General features: G+C 36.9%; 1 protein-coding gene across 3 annotated transcripts in view; it reads right to left on the minus strand.

Moving 5' to 3' along the window:
• Positions 1–18,513, minus strand: part of Col12a1 (collagen type XII alpha 1 chain) — a 129,804-nt gene that overhangs the window by 105,555 nt on the left and 5,736 nt on the right. For 2 of the 3 annotated variants that reach the window (XM_031345995.1, XM_031345996.1), the window contains exons 3-11: positions 13,435–13,551; positions 11,913–12,056; positions 10,907–10,966; positions 8,976–9,239; positions 8,662–8,826; positions 7,628–7,801; positions 5,342–5,632; positions 4,314–4,916; positions 2,862–3,134 (exon numbers count right to left, since the gene is read on the minus strand). The exons of the other annotated variant lie outside the window; for it this stretch is intronic. In XM_031345995.1, the coding sequence (XP_031201855.1) occupies positions 2,862–3,134; positions 4,314–4,916; positions 5,342–5,632; positions 7,628–7,801; positions 8,662–8,826; positions 8,976–9,239; positions 10,907–10,966; positions 11,913–12,056; positions 13,435–13,551 (2,091 nt within the window). The remainder of the gene's footprint in view (positions 1–2,861; positions 3,135–4,313; positions 4,917–5,341; positions 5,633–7,627; positions 7,802–8,661; positions 8,827–8,975; positions 9,240–10,906; positions 10,967–11,912; positions 12,057–13,434; positions 13,552–18,513) is intronic. 3 annotated transcript variants of the gene reach the window in all.

Consider the following 18,513-nt stretch of genomic DNA (forward strand, 5'->3'; position numbering starts at 1 on the left):
CAGACTTCTCACCAGAGACTATGAAAGCTAGAAGATCCTGGGCAGATGTCATACAGACCCTATAAGAAAACAAATGCCAGCCCAGACTACTATATCCAGCAAAACTCTGAATTACCATAGATGGAGAAAACACGATGGAGAAAACCAAATTTACACAATATCTTTCCACAAATCCAGCCATACAAAGGATAATTGATGAAAAACATCAACAATAAGGAGCAAAACTACACCCTAGAAGAAGCAAGAAAGTAAACTTTCAACAAATCCACACAAGCCTAATTCCACCTCTTACAACAAAAACAACAGGAAGTGACAATTACTTTTTTTAATATCTTAATATGAAAATTAATATTACCAACATATCCTAATTGATTGAAATCCAAAAACATGAGGAATTAGAAACTTGTTGATTGTCATCCAATGGTCTCTGTAATTTGATAATTGGAAAAATAGGTCCAATGTTATATAATCCATTACACTTTCAGCTTGTTTGTTCGTGACAATGTCTTGCTGTGTACAACATAATGGTCTTGAGATCTTGCTTCTCCTATCTCAGCCTCTCTATTAGTAGTATTGTTTATTTCATGTTTTTACAGTATACTATGGTTTTCAGAACAGCTTACATATTTTAAAAGTATTTATATACCCAAAAGTAATGTAGACAATTAAATTGGGAGGGGGCTTGTAAGAGAACAACAAAGAGTGAGACTGAACGCTTTGCTTGACCTTTGTAACTCTTGTATCAAGTTACCACAGTAAGAGCCAAGATATTGAACTCTACTAAATACAAAACAAACAAACAAACAAAATCACTTTATATATTTATGTTCATTTAAGAAAATATTAGTAGTGATGTATTATTTTGAAATATACAGCTAATACATTTGGAGTTATTTAAAATTTATATTGAGAAAAACGTTTGTATTTTCAGCTTTGCCATAGACAAGCATCTACATAAGACTGTTAAATTGATTGTTGTTTTATATCAAACAACTTTTATAATACTCACTTTTATTGTTATAATATTTATTAATTTTAAAGAATATGATAAAAAGATATTGTAGGTATTAAAAGGGGGTCTCTTGGAAGAATTGGGGTACAAAAAGAAAACAAGAATGTGATTTAATTCTATTTACTTAAAATATGTTTTTAAATGTTAACAAATTCAGATAAATTGAAATCAGGTAACTTTTCTCATCATATTGCAATAAAACTTAAAAAAAAAAAGAGTTTGGATTAGGTTGGGCAGTGGTGGCGCATGCCTTTCAGCACTTGGGAGGCAGAGGCAGGTGGATTTCTGAGTTCAAGACCAGCCTGGTCTACAGAGTGAGTTCCAGCACAGCCAGGCCTATACAGAGAAACCCTGTCTCAAAAAAGCAAAACAAAAAGTTTGGATTAGAAAATGTTTAATCTCAAGATTGGTGCCCTAAAGTGACTAATAGTATAGTTGTCTTCTACTTCTTGCTACAGAAAACTTTTTCTCTTCCGTTTCAAGAAAGAGCTGAAATAAAACTGTCCGGCACCCAGCCCCTCAAACCTTAGCGTTCTGGGAGAATGTGAAGCATCAGTACAAACATGGTGTCTATTTGTACCAAAGGATAGTGGAAATAAACAGGAGAATGAAATTCAACAGCAATGGCAGGCTGCTTTACGTTTAAGTTTTAAAGGCTTTCAGATTTGTGTTTCCTCTTGAGCTGCAGTGGGCATTGTAAGCAAGCAACAAAAAGGCAGAAACATCTTAAGTATGAAGATCTAAGTTATAGAAACATAAGAATAAATAGATTAGGTACTTTAGTTGGCCTGTTGCCAGAACTATGCCAATATCATGTACAAAAGAAAAATATCAATCTTCTTTGAAAAATGTCTTAGAGATAAAAATTCTCTAATTTTATTAATAAGGTATGCAATGTGTGCTGGCTCTGTCTTCAAGTGCTTCTTTATACATCTTAAATTCTCATGATGCCCCTTTGTGGTTCTTCTCCTTGTACCCAGTCAAAATAAGGAAGAAAATAAGGAAGAAAATCTGTATCTCTTGTAATTTATCACTGTTTCTGTGCTAAGAGTACTTGACTTGTCTTAGTTTTTTTTTTCTTAGCCATATTAAATGTCAAATTAAATTAATTACACCAAAAGATATTCAGTGCTAGTCAGTAAAGAGGACACATCTCAAAAACTAGTAGAATTATTTCACTCATATCCCAGCAGCTATTCAAAATGGTTAAAGGCAGGAACAACCTGAATAGATGTATCCGTACAACGAGATGCAGGTCATCCTTTAAAAATGAAATTCTGCCCAAGTGTAGTGATACAAGCCTTCAACCACAGCACTCACAGGTCAAAGGCAGACAGATCCCTGTATGTTCAAGGCTAGTCTGGTTTACATAGCAAATTAAGGTCAGCCAGAGCTACATAGTGAGATCCTGAGTCAATAAATAAATAATAAACGAACATGTAACATGGATGAGTAATTAGACAAAGTGAAAGAAGCCATACGAAGGAAACACATCACATGATCCCATTGTATACAGGCTTGAAATAATCAAATTCAAAGAGACAGAAGTCTCTTTGATAGTCCAGGATGATAGTCCAGGAGCAGGGGACCTGGGAAATGGAGAACCACGTAGGCTACAAGGTTCTGGTTATGCACATTCTACACATGGATAATGGTAATGACAGCTGTATGAGATCTATATACTCTGCACAATTGAACTGTGCACCTAAAGATGGCTGAAATGGATGAAAGGGTTTTTGTTTTACATTTTATTAAAATGTACTAAAAGTAGGTGGTTTATTCAGGTTATAACATTGCTCTCTAAATCATTGCAAAGTTTTGAAAAAACATAGAAGAACCCTTCCTGTACCTTCCGCCGTGGTCTCCTCCCCAGCTATGGGAACGCTGAAGCCATCCTCATACTCTGCCGTCACATTAACCAGGTACAGGGTCTCTGGTTTCAGGTTGTTGAGAACAACACTAGTGCTAGAGGCTGGCTCCACGACTGTGACCTCATCATCACCAGTAGCATCCTTGTATGTGACATGATATGAAAAGACATTGTCTCCGGCAGGAGACCATTCAGCTTTGAAACTATTAGCAGTCACCTGAGTAAACCTCAGATCCTTTGGTGGCACATAAGCTGTTTAAAAGAAAAGAGAAATAATATGAAATTTTAAATCTATGAAAGGCCTATAAAAATAGACCTCTCGACTCTGCTTCTGAAATGGTTGATATTCATTCAGGAGCAGAGTCACCGAGACCCATGCCCATGACCACTGACAGAAGACTTCCCTCTTAAAAATGAAGTCCTAGCCAGGCATTGGTGGCACACGCTTTAATCCCAGCACTTGGGAGGCAGAGGCAGGCAGATTTCTGAGTTCAAGGCCAGCCTGGTCTACAGAGTGAGTTCCAGGACAGCCAGGGCTACACAGAGAAACCCTGGCTCAGAAAAAAAAAAAAAAAAAAAAAATGAAGTCCTTGATTATCCATGGCACACACATATACAAAAGAATGGTTATTTTAAAATATACTTACTGTCCTTGGAAGATTTACAAATAGGACAGATAAGAAAATATAAACTTATTGGGCTGGAGAGATGGCTCAGCGGTTAAGAGCACTGACTGCTTTTCCAAAGGTCCTGAGTTCAAATCCCAGCCACCACATGGTGGCTCACAACCACCAATAACAAGATCTGATGCCCACATCTGGAGTGTCTGAAGACAGCTATAGTATACTTACATATAATAAATAAATAAATCTTTAAAAAAAAAAAAGAAACAAAAAATGTTCAAAAAAAGAAAATATAAACTTATTAACAAAAAGGCTAAATGTGTAAATGATGCAAATATACTAGGAAAGTTACGTGGGGTTTATAAAGCGGGTGATATTTTTAAGCAAGAATTGGAAATCACAATTTAGACAAATCAAGAAGAAAGAATAGAGAATTCTGGATGTGAGGTATCATGCCCCAAAACAACCAGAAAAAAGAATACACAAAAAGAATTCAAAGTTCCAAGACTGTTTTAGTTGCTTTGGATTCAAAGGACCCAGATCTATATTTACACAGTAGAAACTCGGAAATAGGTGTGATGAAGCTGGGTCCTATATTTCCTTGAGGATCTAAGGGAGGAAATCTCATTCTGGGTAAGCAATGTTTTTCACCAGTAATGGGATGGTATGCATACCCAGGAGAAAGTTATGTGTCAGACCCAAGTACACCAAGTCCCATGGTTTTCAGTAGCAGTTGGAAGTTTCCTTGTACCCAACGAATCGAAGACGAACCCTACCCACTGTTTTAGAACTCGGGGGCTCTACCAACCTTTCTTCTTTATAGCTGCCAACTCTTGCTCAATTCTAAGACAGATAGACTGTGTGAGTTCAAATGATATCCTCTGAAAGGCATCAAAATCCTCCACTGTGAATACATGGGTCTCAGCGGGAGGAGAGGCAATGGCTTCCAGTTCTGAGCGCACAGCATCCTTTACACCAACTGCGAAGATCTCCACGTCCGAGTTCCTGAGTTTTATAGCAGGGTCCCTGAAAGCATCTGACGACTTCCCGTCAGTGATGAGAATCATCACCTTCGGCACGTTGCTCCTGGAGCCTTTGTTAGGCACAAATATTTTCTCTCTGACATAAGTCATTGCTTTGCCTGTGTTTGTGGATCCTCCCCTATACGGGAAGGTGTTTATTGCTTTGATTATATCTTCAACTCTATTGAACTCTTTCAGTGTGAACTCCGTGTGAGGGTCTCTGCTGTACTGGACAAGGCTTATCTGCACCCTGTTTGGAGAAATCTCAAAACTTTTTGCAAGAACTTCTAAAAAGGCTCTAACTTTAACAAAATTTGCAATCCCGATGCTATAGGAACCATCAACCAGAAACACGATGTCGGCTTTTATATCCACACCTCGTGAACATTCTGTGAAAAGAAAAAAATCGATTAAACATAAACAAATAAAATTAAAATATAATAAAATTAAAATATAGATATTTCCAGATATCTCACTTTCTTTGTAAATCTACTTCTTTCCAAAAACTGATACAAGGCTGGAGAGGCAGTTCAGTGGGTAAAGTGCTTCCCTGAGCAAGCATGAGGACTCTCAGTTTGGATAGTCAGTACCCATATGAGAACCAAGGATATCTGTAACGCTGTGCTGAGGGCAAGGAGACAGGCAGATCCTGGGGCTTGCTAGCTAGCCAGTCTAGGCCAGTTCCAGGAAAACCACAAGGGGGGGGGGAGGCGGGGCGGGGGGAAATGAAGAAAAAAAACTACTGTAAAATGAAGTCTGAGCTAGTAGACCATGGTGTGGTACTCCAACCATAGCAATGAAATGGCAACCTTACCCACTTGAACTTTCATTGGCTGCGTCTTCTCCATGACCGAAATGGGCTCACTGGATGTCAAGCCTTTCATGGCAAAAACGCTGATCTGGTATTCTGTGTCTGCTGAAAGGTCACGAACATTGAGGGTGGTCGTCTGGGGCCCCACACTCAAAGCGTGATGTCGGCTTCCTGCTGCCATTGGTGTGAGAAGGATCTTATAGCCAGTCACAGCGCTGGGAGACGGATCCCAGCTCAGTCTAATGTATTTTGATGAGAGTTCTGTGACTACCAGGTTTGAAGGAGGCTCGATGACTAAGAAGAAAAAGAAGAAAAAGAAGAAGCATGTAGTGATTAATAATGGGATACAATCCTATTAGGTTTTACATTTGGATGTTCAATTCTTCTTATTCAAATTGACAATATCTGTATCCAAAAGTGTAGGCTGGCACTCTTTCTCCCTACTTCCATCTGTATGTGCCCTACTGCCAGGATTTTAGTTACTATGCTAAAAAGTCTGGTGAGAAGAAGAATTTTTTTAATAAATTGATGAAAGTATATTTAATGTTGAATCGTTCTCTGAATCCAAAATTTTCATTTTGAATTTGGCATTTCACTCCTCATCTTTATTTTCATGTCCCAGTATAGATGTTTACTAGCTATTCAGAACACTGATGGTTTACTCAATACAGCCCCTGAAGAAAGATGGTCACAGCTGTGATGTGGTCATCGCTACCCATGCAGGAAAGCTCAAATATGGGCACAACAAAAGCCTCCCCTGATCTTGGCACTCACAAAACTGCATTCTACTAATAATTAACCTGTTTAAAGTAAAGAGGTGTAATCCAAGTAAAGTGAAAGTGGGCATATAGATTTTATGATAATACAAACTCAGGGTGAGGGGAAATTAACCATTAAACAGTAGAGAAACAGAAAGGATTCAGAGCCTATGAAACATCGAGAAGCTTTGGGAGAAGTAAAGCCAAGGAACTTATGAAAAGATGGTTGAAGACAGAACCATGTGCAAGCTATACTCAACCATTTGTCAACTCCCAAAGCGGGATGAACACAATCATGGGGAAGTACCAGAGCTTCCCATGTTCATATGGTTACTTATAAAATATCTTTTTGAAATACTTCTCTCCTTTATGTACTTAGAAGTAATAACTGATAGAAATGGGAAAGCTTTTCAGATGTAGGAGTGTCAAACTGACCTGACCTTTGAAAGATGCCTAAGACTTGAACACATTAGAGAGCACATAATAGTGGAAAGTTCATGTCCTTAGGCAGCTGATAGAAGGTGGGATTGCAAGCTGGTACAACCACTCTGAAAATCAGTCAAGTGGTTCCTCAAGAAATTGGACATAGTACTACCTGAGGACCAAGCTATACCACTCCTGGGCATATACCCAGAAGATGCTCCAATCTGTAATAAGGATACATGTTCCACTATGTTCATAGCAGCCTTATTTATAATAGCCAGAAACTGGAAACAACCCAGGTGTCCCTCAACAGAGGAATGGATACAGAAAATGTGGTACATTTACACAATGGAGTACTACTAGTTTATGTTCTAGAATGCTAAAAATAAGTGTCTGCGACCTGCCAATGTTTAAGTCCAAGTACAAAATAATTAAATCAGCTACTAGAAAAGCCTGATTATGTGTAGACAATATAGACCAAAAGGCTTTTTATAAAAGTCTAATCAATGGAGGAGGGGAATCTTATGAGGCCCCACCCCTAGACAAAGAACTCTAGGCAACTAAGGAATGCTGAGAGTGGAAGAAATGGATTTCCCTGGAGGGGAGCATCCTAATGTTTATCCAATACCAAGTGGATCCTTGAAATCATATACATACATGTACCACTAAACAGATTCAGCAGGTTGTATTTATATATTTATGCATTTACACATAGGCACACAAATATAGATGTAACAATAACAAACAAAAATAATCCGTTAACTTGAAGGGAAGCAAAGAAGCATATGGAGTGGCTTAGAGGAAGGAAAGAGGAGAAACTGTCATGTTTAAATTTTTTTAATTAAAATTAAAATATTAAATAAGCTATATCTAATCAAAACTTTTCCCTCCCCCCAAAAAATGCTCAGGAACTTGACAGAAAAATAAATATTTTATCAAATCTTCCAATGGAGGGAGAAAATAATTCCAAGGTATTAACAAGTTGAGTTCAGACACCAGTCAAGCACTAGAGGAAGTGGTTAAGCTATGTCTATCCTAGAATACCTGCAAAGCAGGAGCCACTGCCAGAAAGGGCTGGCACATATACCCCCTCTCAAGAAGCACTCACCTTCTTCTCCACTGACCAGCTCACCAAGTTGCTCATCCACTCCTGAGCACACCTGGGAGATTATCTCATTCTGGATGTCCACAATTGCATCAAAATTGGCCACATTGAACACGTGGTTCAGGGAAGGTGTGGATGCAATTTGTTTGAGTTCTTTTGCATCTGCAGCTTTAATGCCTTAAAAACAAAAGAGTGGGGATATGATAAAATGGGAAACATACCAACTGCAAGAATCTTTTTGCAATATTTCTTAGTCTCGTAAAACTGAAGGTATTTTAACCCTTTTTAATTCAAAATCCAGAGTTGCTTTGGCACATGCCTTTAATCCTAGCACTGGGAGGCAGAGGTTTGAAGATTTCTTGGAGTTCAAAGGCCAGCCAGACCTACATATTGAGACCCCACCCCAAATAGACAACAGATAGATAAATGAAGGGAAAGAGAGAACGAGACAGAGAGAAAGTAGGTAGGTGGATAGATAATAGGTAGGTAGGTAGATAATAGATATAGATGATAGTAGATGAAAGACAAATGTTCAATGACAAAGGGCTTTATAATTTCACAAAGAGTGACCAGCCAAAGAGGAAAACAAACAGTTAATGGAGAGAGTCTCCATTCTAACTATGCCATTGCTTGTCTCTGGCCATCTGTAAAGATAATATTTTTTATTACAAAGTGCTGAATGAGCTGGAGACCTGTGAATATTTCAAATATGGCATAATGCAGAAAATGCATAAAATCCACTTAATGATAACACAAGGAGGATCTTTATTAGAGTCCCTGGCAGAGTGTTCTTTGAAAAGTAGAGACCTGGCAAAGCATGTGACTATCGGCTCACTTAATCCATATGTTCAGAGAGTTTTATGAGGAAATAGATAAGCAGAATTTTTACTCAAAGACAACTTGGCAAAATACTTTCCTATAAAATGCAGCAAGCACTTTTGACAGCATCCTTCCCTAAAGAATCTGCCTTTATCTTCTTAAGCATCAAGGATACTGAAGGAGAGCTAGAAAGAAAATGGCTGTCAGACTGAACCTACCCAGAGAGAAAACCTCAACTCCAATATTCCGAAGCTCCCGTGCTGGAATTTCTACTTCGTCCTGAGACTTGCCGTCCGTGATAATAATTGCCACTTTAGGAAAGCCAGCTCTTGAGCCAGCAGATTCAGTGAAAGTGGTTTTAACTAAGTAATCAATGGCATCCCCTGAAGGAAAAAAAGAAATAGGTTCATTTACTCTGTTTGGCACTCATTTTGCCAAAGTTAAAGACTAAGAGGTTCATTCCAAGGGTTAATTTCTTTTCAAAATAGACGCTTTGTTTATTTAAGACAGTAATATAACCTCTAGAGCATACCTGTCATTGTGTTGCCACCTTTGTATGGTATTTTTTTTATTGCAGCCAGGAGGTCTTCTCTTCGGTAATACTGATTTAAGTTAAATTCCGTCCTGGTGTCTGAGCTGTACTGAACGACTCCAACCCTTGTCTTGTCCTCCCCAATGTCAAAGGCAGACACGAGAGCAACAATGAAGTCTAAAATGTACTTGAAATTATTTCTTCCCACACTCCAGGAGCCATCCACAAGAAACACTAAGTCGGTCCAGGCACTGACAGAGCACTCTGAAATGTATTTGACATATTTTTAAGTGATGAAATCCACCTTTAAAGAAAACACAGCCTGACGTTGCAAACATCACTAGAATATATCTGGCCCATTGTTTTCCACCTACACACCTAAAAGAAAATACAATCTTAAAAGCACACTGAAGTAATTTTAGTGCACTTATTAAGATCCATGTATGGGACTGGATGCCTTCACATTGCTATGCACAATATTCTGTGCAAAGAAATGGCTAGACATGTGATCCGCTGCCTAGGATGCTGCAGTCAGAGCACATGCAGTGGCAACCTGTTTTTCTGAACCATAATCCTTAGTTTTCCCCAAAAGAAGATTACATAAAACATCTGGGAGACCCACAAAAGAAATGTCAACAGAGTTTCCTCCTGCCTTGTTATTTATCAATAGATAAATACAATCTGTGCTCTTCAGGCAGATGTGACTGGGTCAAGGAGCAGAGCAAATGTTTTAATAGTCTGTCATATTTTCCAATATAAACGTCTAAGTTTATAGTTGGGGTAGTCTATGCACACCGCCATGCAAAGTAGCCAAAATATCTATGTCTTTGTTATCTATGTACTCAAATTTGGACAACTAAAATCTCCATTATTAAACAAAAGGAGGAAATACTGCTGAGTCAAAAGCCCAAATGTCCATATGGCATCCTTAAGGGATTAAAATGCAATAGGCTTTTAATGACCACACATTATCTTTCCTTCTTCCGTGGTCAAGGAGGCAAGTTGGTTTTCATGAAAATCCGTATTTGCAAGGCAACATTTAGTGGATTTCTGAAGATGTTTTTGTCCTTGAAGTTAGCTGGTAGATGATAAAGTATTTGGCAAGGAGGATCAGGAAAAGGTCTTGGACAATTATACAAGACAATTATATGCTCTTTAATAGGGCAATTTTAGTCTATTAAAAACCCATATCTGGCAGAATATTTTGACTTAGAATAAATATTGATAGTTTGGAGAAAATATTAATATAGCTGTATAAAAGAAACTTCATTTTAGATTATTGGAGATCTGAGGGAATGATAAACAGTGATCTAGAGGGAAATTCTCCAGAGAAAGAGGCCTTTGTGCTTACAATGTTTTTATGGTCAGTCTGGGTCATAAATCCAACTTACAAAGTGGCAAAATCAGAAGTCCAAGAAACTCCTTGGGAGTTCACTCTAGCAAGCCACACAAAGCAGTGCCAGACAAAGGAAGCAAAGAGCCTCACAGCTGAAATAAATACAAGTGTTTTTCATCTGGTTATGTATTCACCAAGTCCTTAGAGATGGATGGGCTGTAGAAACTCTGGGAAGACTGGGAAAGCTGACGTAACAGAAATGTCCCAGAGATGAGTTCAATATGCAAGCACACCTGAAGAGTTCTTAGCACTTAAGTTGCTTCAAGCACTAAGACCCCCTCCGTCTCCTCCCATATATCTGTAAGTCGCATCTATTGCTATCAATTTGTAGGAAGAGGAAATAGTGGCTGAAGGCTAGAGCTCAAGGTTTGTAAGTATTTAGTTATACATTTCTCTGTTAGCTATACTCCTTCTAGAGAAAGCTTATAGCTGTTAAAATCGGGAGTATGATCAAGCTTTGTCTATAATTAAAACATCTACTACAGTGCAGTTGTAACTTCTACAAATCCAAGCAAAATTACAGAAAGAAACTCACTTTGTATCTCTGTTTTTCCAGGTTTCTTCTCTCCTGGCTTTGTTGGACCACCTGTTTGAACTGAGTCAAAAGCCCATCATTAACAAAAAAAAAATATGGGAAAAAGAAAAAACATATATGTATATATATTAAAAACATAACACATACATTGTTTTGTTTTTTAAAAGGTTTATTTTTATTTTTATTTATTTTACGAGTATGAGTACACTGTAGTTGTACAGATGGCCGTGAGCTACTGGGAATTGAACTCAGGACCTTTTCCAGCCTCGCTCGTTCTGGCCCCTCTTGCTCATGCCCCTCTCGCTCCGGCCCCGCTCACTCCGGCCCTGCTCACTCCAGTGTAATTCACTGTAGCTGTCTTCCGATGTACCAGAAGAGAGCGTCAGATATCATTAGGAGTGGTTATGAGCCACCATGTGGTTGCTGGGATCTGAACTCAGGACCTTCGGAAGAGCAGTCAGTGCTCTTACCCACTGAGCCATCTCGCCAGCCCCATACATTGTTTTTTAATATTGAATTTCAAATGTTTGGTCTTGTCCAACTGGTCAAAGTGCCAAACAGCGATTTCCTTACATACGAATTATTTTAATGAAATGTTAGAGATACTAAAAAAGGATTTTTACACTATTGTGCTACTTCTTGAGACCAAGGTTAAAGGCAAAAATGGACTGTTCATACCCACTAATAACTAGAATTGTAGAAAGTGGTGCTTATGTTACCTATATAATAGAAGATTAAACCTGAAGCTGGAAAATTGTCTGAAAAATACATATACATGTATCTTTGTAACAGTAATAATCAAAGAAAAATAGGCTATCAACTTAAAAATGGGGAAGACATGGAGGGAGATGGAGGGAGGGATTTCTAGGGGTGGGAGGAGCTCTGGAGGGATAAAAGGAAGTAACAGAATTGTATTTTAATTTAAAATACACAAAAATTATTTCAAATTTAAAAACAAAAATAACAGAAAAATAATTAAAGTACTTAAAATTGTATGTGTTCTTACTTGTTAGTTGACCTATAACTGGCACACTTTCTTCTACCTCATCATAGGAAGTTATGGTCACCACATACTGTGTTTCAGGAATAAGGTCGGATAATAAAGTTTCAGTGGTACCAGCTGCAAGGGTAAATTCTTTAGTAGGCTCATCTGAAAACACAAAAAGGAAAGTATGAATACAACATAAACTTTCCTGAAAAAAAAAAAAGATATTACAAAAAAAGTCTAAATGTACTCGAAAACTGAAACTTTTACCATATGCATTTTTCAAGACACCCAAGGGTTGTTTTATAACAGTCTTCCAAAAATAAGGCCTTGCATTTTTAGAAAACTAACATTTGCAATGGTATTGTCTTTATCTGACAATCACACTCAAAACTTAAAAGGCTTGAAATTCCTCTAAGTTACAGGTATGTCAGAATATCAAACCAAAAACATATCAATTTTACAAATAAGATATGAGTCAGAAAGTAATTTTAACTTTAAATTATAAATTAGAAGAGAACAGAAAGATAGAAAAAACCGCATTCAAATGTGAGCCATATGCTAATTAATACCAATAGCCCTCTGAATTGACTGGATTGAGTATCATATGTTTCAAGATATCATATACTAAGTCTTGACTTACATAATAACAGCACACTTCCATCTAGATTCTTTTAACTCTCAATTCAACCAGAAAGCATGATAGCTCCTAGGGACTGCATTCCTGTTAGTACTTATATTATATTATATATCATCATATATATGATATATTACATATATATCAGCTGCATTAAATAATTCACAAAGCATAATTAAGAAAGGTAGCATATACAGCAAGACTCTAAGAACTGCTCCTGGTTTCTATGTTGGCCACATACAATAACCAGAGCACTGTGGGACATGAGGATATTGGATCCTTGTGGTACCCATTTTGAACATTGAAAGTCAATATTCCCAGTAACCAGAAACTGTATGGACCCTACTTGGATTGTTTTAGAATATTCTTTACAATAAATGAAACCATTAACCAAATGTACTTAGAAACAGGAAAGAGTGGCGTTTTCACTCTTTCCTCAGTTCTTTGGCCATACTGTCTTTTTTTTTTTTTTAATCCTGATGAGAAAGTATTTTTAAACTGCTGGTATTCTAAAAGGCCAAGAGATAAGTAAGCTCTAGTAATTAACAATATTGGCAATATCCATGTTCACTGCCAACCAATGAAGACTTCTTATCATTTAGCCAATGCAAATGATTACTTTCCTACCTATTTTTAGACATTGGTTCTCCATACTTGGGCAACATGGTTAATTAACACTGTAGATAACACAGTAGAACATGCAAAACAAGTTTTGTTTTGCTTTGCCTTGTTTACTGAAAATACTGGGACTGGAATCTGTAGCTCTGAATCCACCAGATACCTAGTAACATCAACCAAACCCCTCTGGCTTGCTCACTCTTGCCCTCCCTGCAGGTAAATGTGAAGTTTGGCAAACTATATGATCTTGATGTCTCTGTCCAAAAACCTCAGCATCTTGAAACTCACCTGTTGTAGAGTCCACTGTTATTCTGTAACCCACAATTGGATCAAATGGTCTCTCCCATGACATATGAACAGTATTTTCATCTATAATTTTAAAATTCAAGTCGGAAGGTGGGTCAACTGCAAAAAGAGAGCTGGGATCAGTTGTGTTTTCCAATGTCAGAAAATGGCTAATATGATTAATGAAGAATTGTGTTGAGCAAAGCTTACTAAAGTTGTCTTTGCATAAATTTGTTTCCAACAAATATAAAAGATATCTTGTTGGATCAGAAAAAAGTTAAAAGCTGACAAGATGTGACAAAACATCAGGAAGTGTACAAATTACAGAAGACAGCACGGAACACTTGATACTTGAGTTGCTAGGCCATTCAAGAATGGTCAGCAAAATCAAGCAGAATAGAAACATGTTTGGATACGAGAACAATGAAATCACATATAATAACCACATATGCAAACAATTCACATAACAATTAAGGAAATTCAATACATGCTGAGTGCACTTTGAACAAGCATGCCAAATCACAACCTGCTTACAACCATAGACGTGAATTTAGAACAGTGACACCATATTCCTTTATAATGTAGAAAGAAAATCGCTGATGGTTTGGGTTCAGTCTCTGCATTGTTACTTTGTTATTGTTGCTTGATACATCTCAGTCTGTGGCAGAAGCTTTTAAAATGTATTTGAATGGAAAAGAGAAATCAGGAAAAAAAAGTAAATATGTCTCACTAGGAAACATACATTTAAATGTATATTCATATTAAAATAAGAAAAATATTAAAATGAGATGTTAATAATTTATGAGTATATAAACAGTGCTAGAGATGTTTATAAAACTTATATTCTCCCTGTTTACACCAATTTGCTGTGTTCCCAAGGTGTAAACCAACATGGCCATTGCCTTTATAGTAGGCACAGTCCATACTAGAAGTATCGTTTTTAAGTTAAAATGCCAGTGTGGCCCTTTAAAAAACAATGGTTAATTATGAAAAAACATCGAGTGAAGGACAATTATTTACAGAACTTGAAGGGAAATAGAGAAGAAGGATCAGCAATGGAAGACATGACTTGCATAAAATCTTGGAGAACTCAATGACAGAAATAACTTGAAGTACAGAAACGAAGAGTTTACATACAAAACTGTACAGCATCATGCATGTGTCAATGAACTGTGGACTCGCTTTTAGTTTCCCACAATGAACAAAAGCCTCCATGTACAATACTCATTACACAAAGACATTCCTGAAATATTTTATAATGATATTCTCTACTCAATGGTCATGCTTCCTCATGCAGCATTGTACTGACTCACTGTCAGTGCATGGTCGATGCTTTGAAAATCATTACACTTGAAGCAAGTTCAATACAGTGGATGATTTTCAGCCCTTTGCTTCTTTACATGTCTTAGTTTCAGTCTACAGATATTACTCATTGTGAGAAGGTTTACCTCTATTTTAATAGGTTACCATCTCCTCTTCGAATTTTATGAAAGTCAATTGAAGTGCAGTAATAGCTCTGAGACACGAGTCAGAATTTAATGGGAATTAGAGCCATCTTTAATATCCATAGCACATTTTGAAATGACACAAAACTCATCAAGCAAACATCTGCTTTAATAAATTGCCACTTCCAACTGTAGGATATGACTTTATTTTTATTGGACACACTAGGAGAATAAATGTTACTCTCTTACTATCCATACACAGGCAGTGAGATTAGAACTATTAATCTACATGCGCGGTTTAATCATTCAGCATTCTTCTGTCTGGAACCATATTGCAGTGTTCAGCTGAAGTCATCACTTAGTATATGTAACGAGCATGCAACAGATGTTAATAGGACGATGGGTATTAAGAATATCATTATAAAATATTGTTCTGATAGCAATGGCTCAGGACAAATTTAATGCAAAGGCAGACACAACTGGCCTGAGCAGCTTTTAAAAAAAAACCAGTACATGGAAAATAGTACCACCAACCTTGGAAATTGACCTGAAGGAGCAGACATTAGGTTAAAACTGCTGAAGGTCAGCAGCGGCCCACCTTGTTGATATCCAAGTGACCAGGATTCCAGATAGACTGAAAAAATGACTGTGGGGGAAAAGTCTAAAACATTTTAGAGGATTGTAAGGTGCTCATGGAAACTTGGATGTGGTGCATGGGATTCGAAAAGCAGGAAAAATGGCCTAGCGATGTGTGAAAAGCAAAACCCACTCCACTGTCTGCATTCTAGTTAATTTCATGAAATATACAACCTTTCAAGACTGTCATTTATTTACATATTTTGTGATTTATTATGAAAAAATAATGAAGTATGTGTGAGGGTACAACCCACATCTATTTAAATCAATACGAATATGTCTTTTTATTGATTTGGGAAGATTTTTACATTGAAATAATTCACAACCACCATCACATTGTCACAGAGTCTAGTTGTCCCCTAAAAGAATGCTGAGAGTGCCATAATACAAATACTAACTAACTACATACAGTTTGTAAACACAAACCGCCATAGCCAAGCAAGGGTAACATAATTAAAATTAAATAATAATCTGATTCGTAAAACCTGGCTTCTTATCATGAAGAAATGAAACCTTGACTATTTATAACTGGTAATTTAATTTTATACTTAAACATAATGCTTTTAGTATCAAAATACTGTGAAAAGAAAGTTGAATTCTGATAAGATTTCTGTTACACAAACTCTACGATTTAGGACCTAGTATGGAATGATCACACTATGTGAAATATATTTGATGCCTTCTCTATAATGTGCAGTCATTTAGACAATTTGCTTGTTATTGGTTTTGTCTTTATAATAACCTAACTATTGCAATAGTTAGGTTATTGCAATAGGCCTTGCAATCATTGATTTACAAGTGAAATTCAAATGAAGTCATAATAACTGATGAGTATCAATAGTTTTATCTTGCAGTCTGTACAGTTTTCTGCCACATTAGATTAAATGTAAACAGAAGAAATGTTTCAATCAGAAATTTTAGGACATTTATACTACCTGTTAATACATACATACATATTTTTCTATTCTCTGAAAAGTTGCTATTAAAAATTTATATCTGCCCAAAATATATATGTATCATGCTGACATCTACAAATCAAATATAGATAGAATTAGGAAGGTAGCTATGCTCACCACTATACCACTAATGTAGATTTAGATAGAATTTGATATATTAACTTCATACAGTTGTTCAAACAATTTTAAAATTAATGTGTCTGTCTTGGCTTAAAGAAAAATAACCTTTTTTCAATTAGAGTACCCAACAAAAGTCAATAACTAAGAATGGCAGAAATAAGCAAATGGATGGTTGGATGGGTGGATAGATCGATGGATGGATCAATGGATCGATGGATGGGCGAATGAACAGATGGGTGGATAAATATAATAGAATGTTACAGACAAAGCAAATATAAGAGCTGCAATAAAATATCAACCTGAGGGCTGGAGAGATAGCTCAGCAAGTAAGGGCACTGACTGCTCTTCCGAAGGTCCTGAGTTCAAATCCCAGCAACCACATGGTGGCTCACAACCATCCTTAATGAGATCTGACCCCCTCTTCTGGAGAGTCTGAAGACAGCTACAGTGTAATTACATATAATAAATAAATCTTTAAAAAAAAATCAACCTGAAAAAGTAGTAGAACTTTGTTTTGATATTTGAACTAACACTGGAGAGGATATTTTCTCAGCAGTGGAAACCGTGGATGTGCAAAGTGTGATGAGTTTGTTATATTCCATAGGCATTAACTTAATTATCGGGCACTTAATGCTACCAAAATTCATGTTGTTTACATCTATAAATACTAAAAATTGCAGCTGAAAATTAACATTTCAGACAAGCAGTGAATTACTTGATACACATAAAATATGCTTTTCCCATTTAATTGAACAAGGATGAACAGTTGCTGGGTACAAAGGAAAATCAACACTAGCCCACTGGTCCTGGATCCTCTCTGTGCTGCGTAGTTAGTAACCATACTAGAAAACTTACGAGTGGGTGGGTAGATGGATGAATGGATGGATGTGTGCATGGGTGGGTGGATAGATGAATGGCTGGGTGAGTGAACAGATATATAAATCAATGTGTATAATATGCTAAGACAAAGCAAATCTAAAAGCTACCAAAAAAATCTATTTCATAGACCAACATCTCCAGAAAGAGTTTGGCCACAAATTTTGTTAGCCCTCTCCAGTCTCCTGAGGCCATTTAGTTAGTAGTTAACACCAGAGCTGAGATGCCCAACAAGGAGCAAACAGCTTGGCTATCAAGCTCTTGAAGTGTGGCCAGTCCATAATGAAATGTGCTACAAGTGTAAAAAGTACATGCCCAGCTTCCAAAACTTAGCACGAAATTCCGAGGAGCTCCCTGATGTTTTGTCTATCAATTTGCATGTTGAAACCTTTCACATTAAAATCAATTTTCTGTTCCCTTTTGTTTTATTTATATGACTATAAGAAATGTTTGAGTTATACGTATGGCTTACATTTGTGACTCATATTTTTGCCTGACACTGCCAAACTAAAAAGCAATCCAAAGATGAATTTTATTAAAATATGCTGGCCTAAAGGAGAAGGAGACACTAGCTTAAGAGAAAAAAGAAGAACCAACTACATCATACGGAAATCAATATAAAGTTAAAAGATAAAATATGAGCTAGTCAGAAAGGCCAGTCAGATAATGTCCTTTTTAACTGTATTTTGCTGGCTGGTCAGTACCACTTAAGTGATATTTTCCACCTAGCATCACCAACCTAACCCTATACTTAAGAATCCTCAAAACTTTTATTTTCAAAGAACTATTTTCTTAATGAGCAATAAACAGGCCACTTCAGTGACTTATCTAAAAATATCTTCAGTAGTGCTTCCAGAAGTTTCTCAAATAAATTCCTTCCTAACTAACGTCACACCAAGGATTAATGAAAGGCCTCCTCATCAGAACACTCCTTCAGGAGGCGAGAGTAGACTCATGGAGAAAGCCGGGCCAGCAAGCAAGCATCTTAGGATGTTAGATGTGCTATGGAGCCGCTATGCTTCCCTAAGGTTAACTCTCTGTACCTGTAG

The sequence above is a fragment of the Mastomys coucha genome, unplaced genomic scaffold, assembly GCF_008632895.1.
Source record: "Mastomys coucha isolate ucsf_1 unplaced genomic scaffold, UCSF_Mcou_1 pScaffold23, whole genome shotgun sequence".
NCBI lineage: Eukaryota > Metazoa > Chordata > Mammalia > Rodentia > Muridae > Mastomys > Mastomys coucha.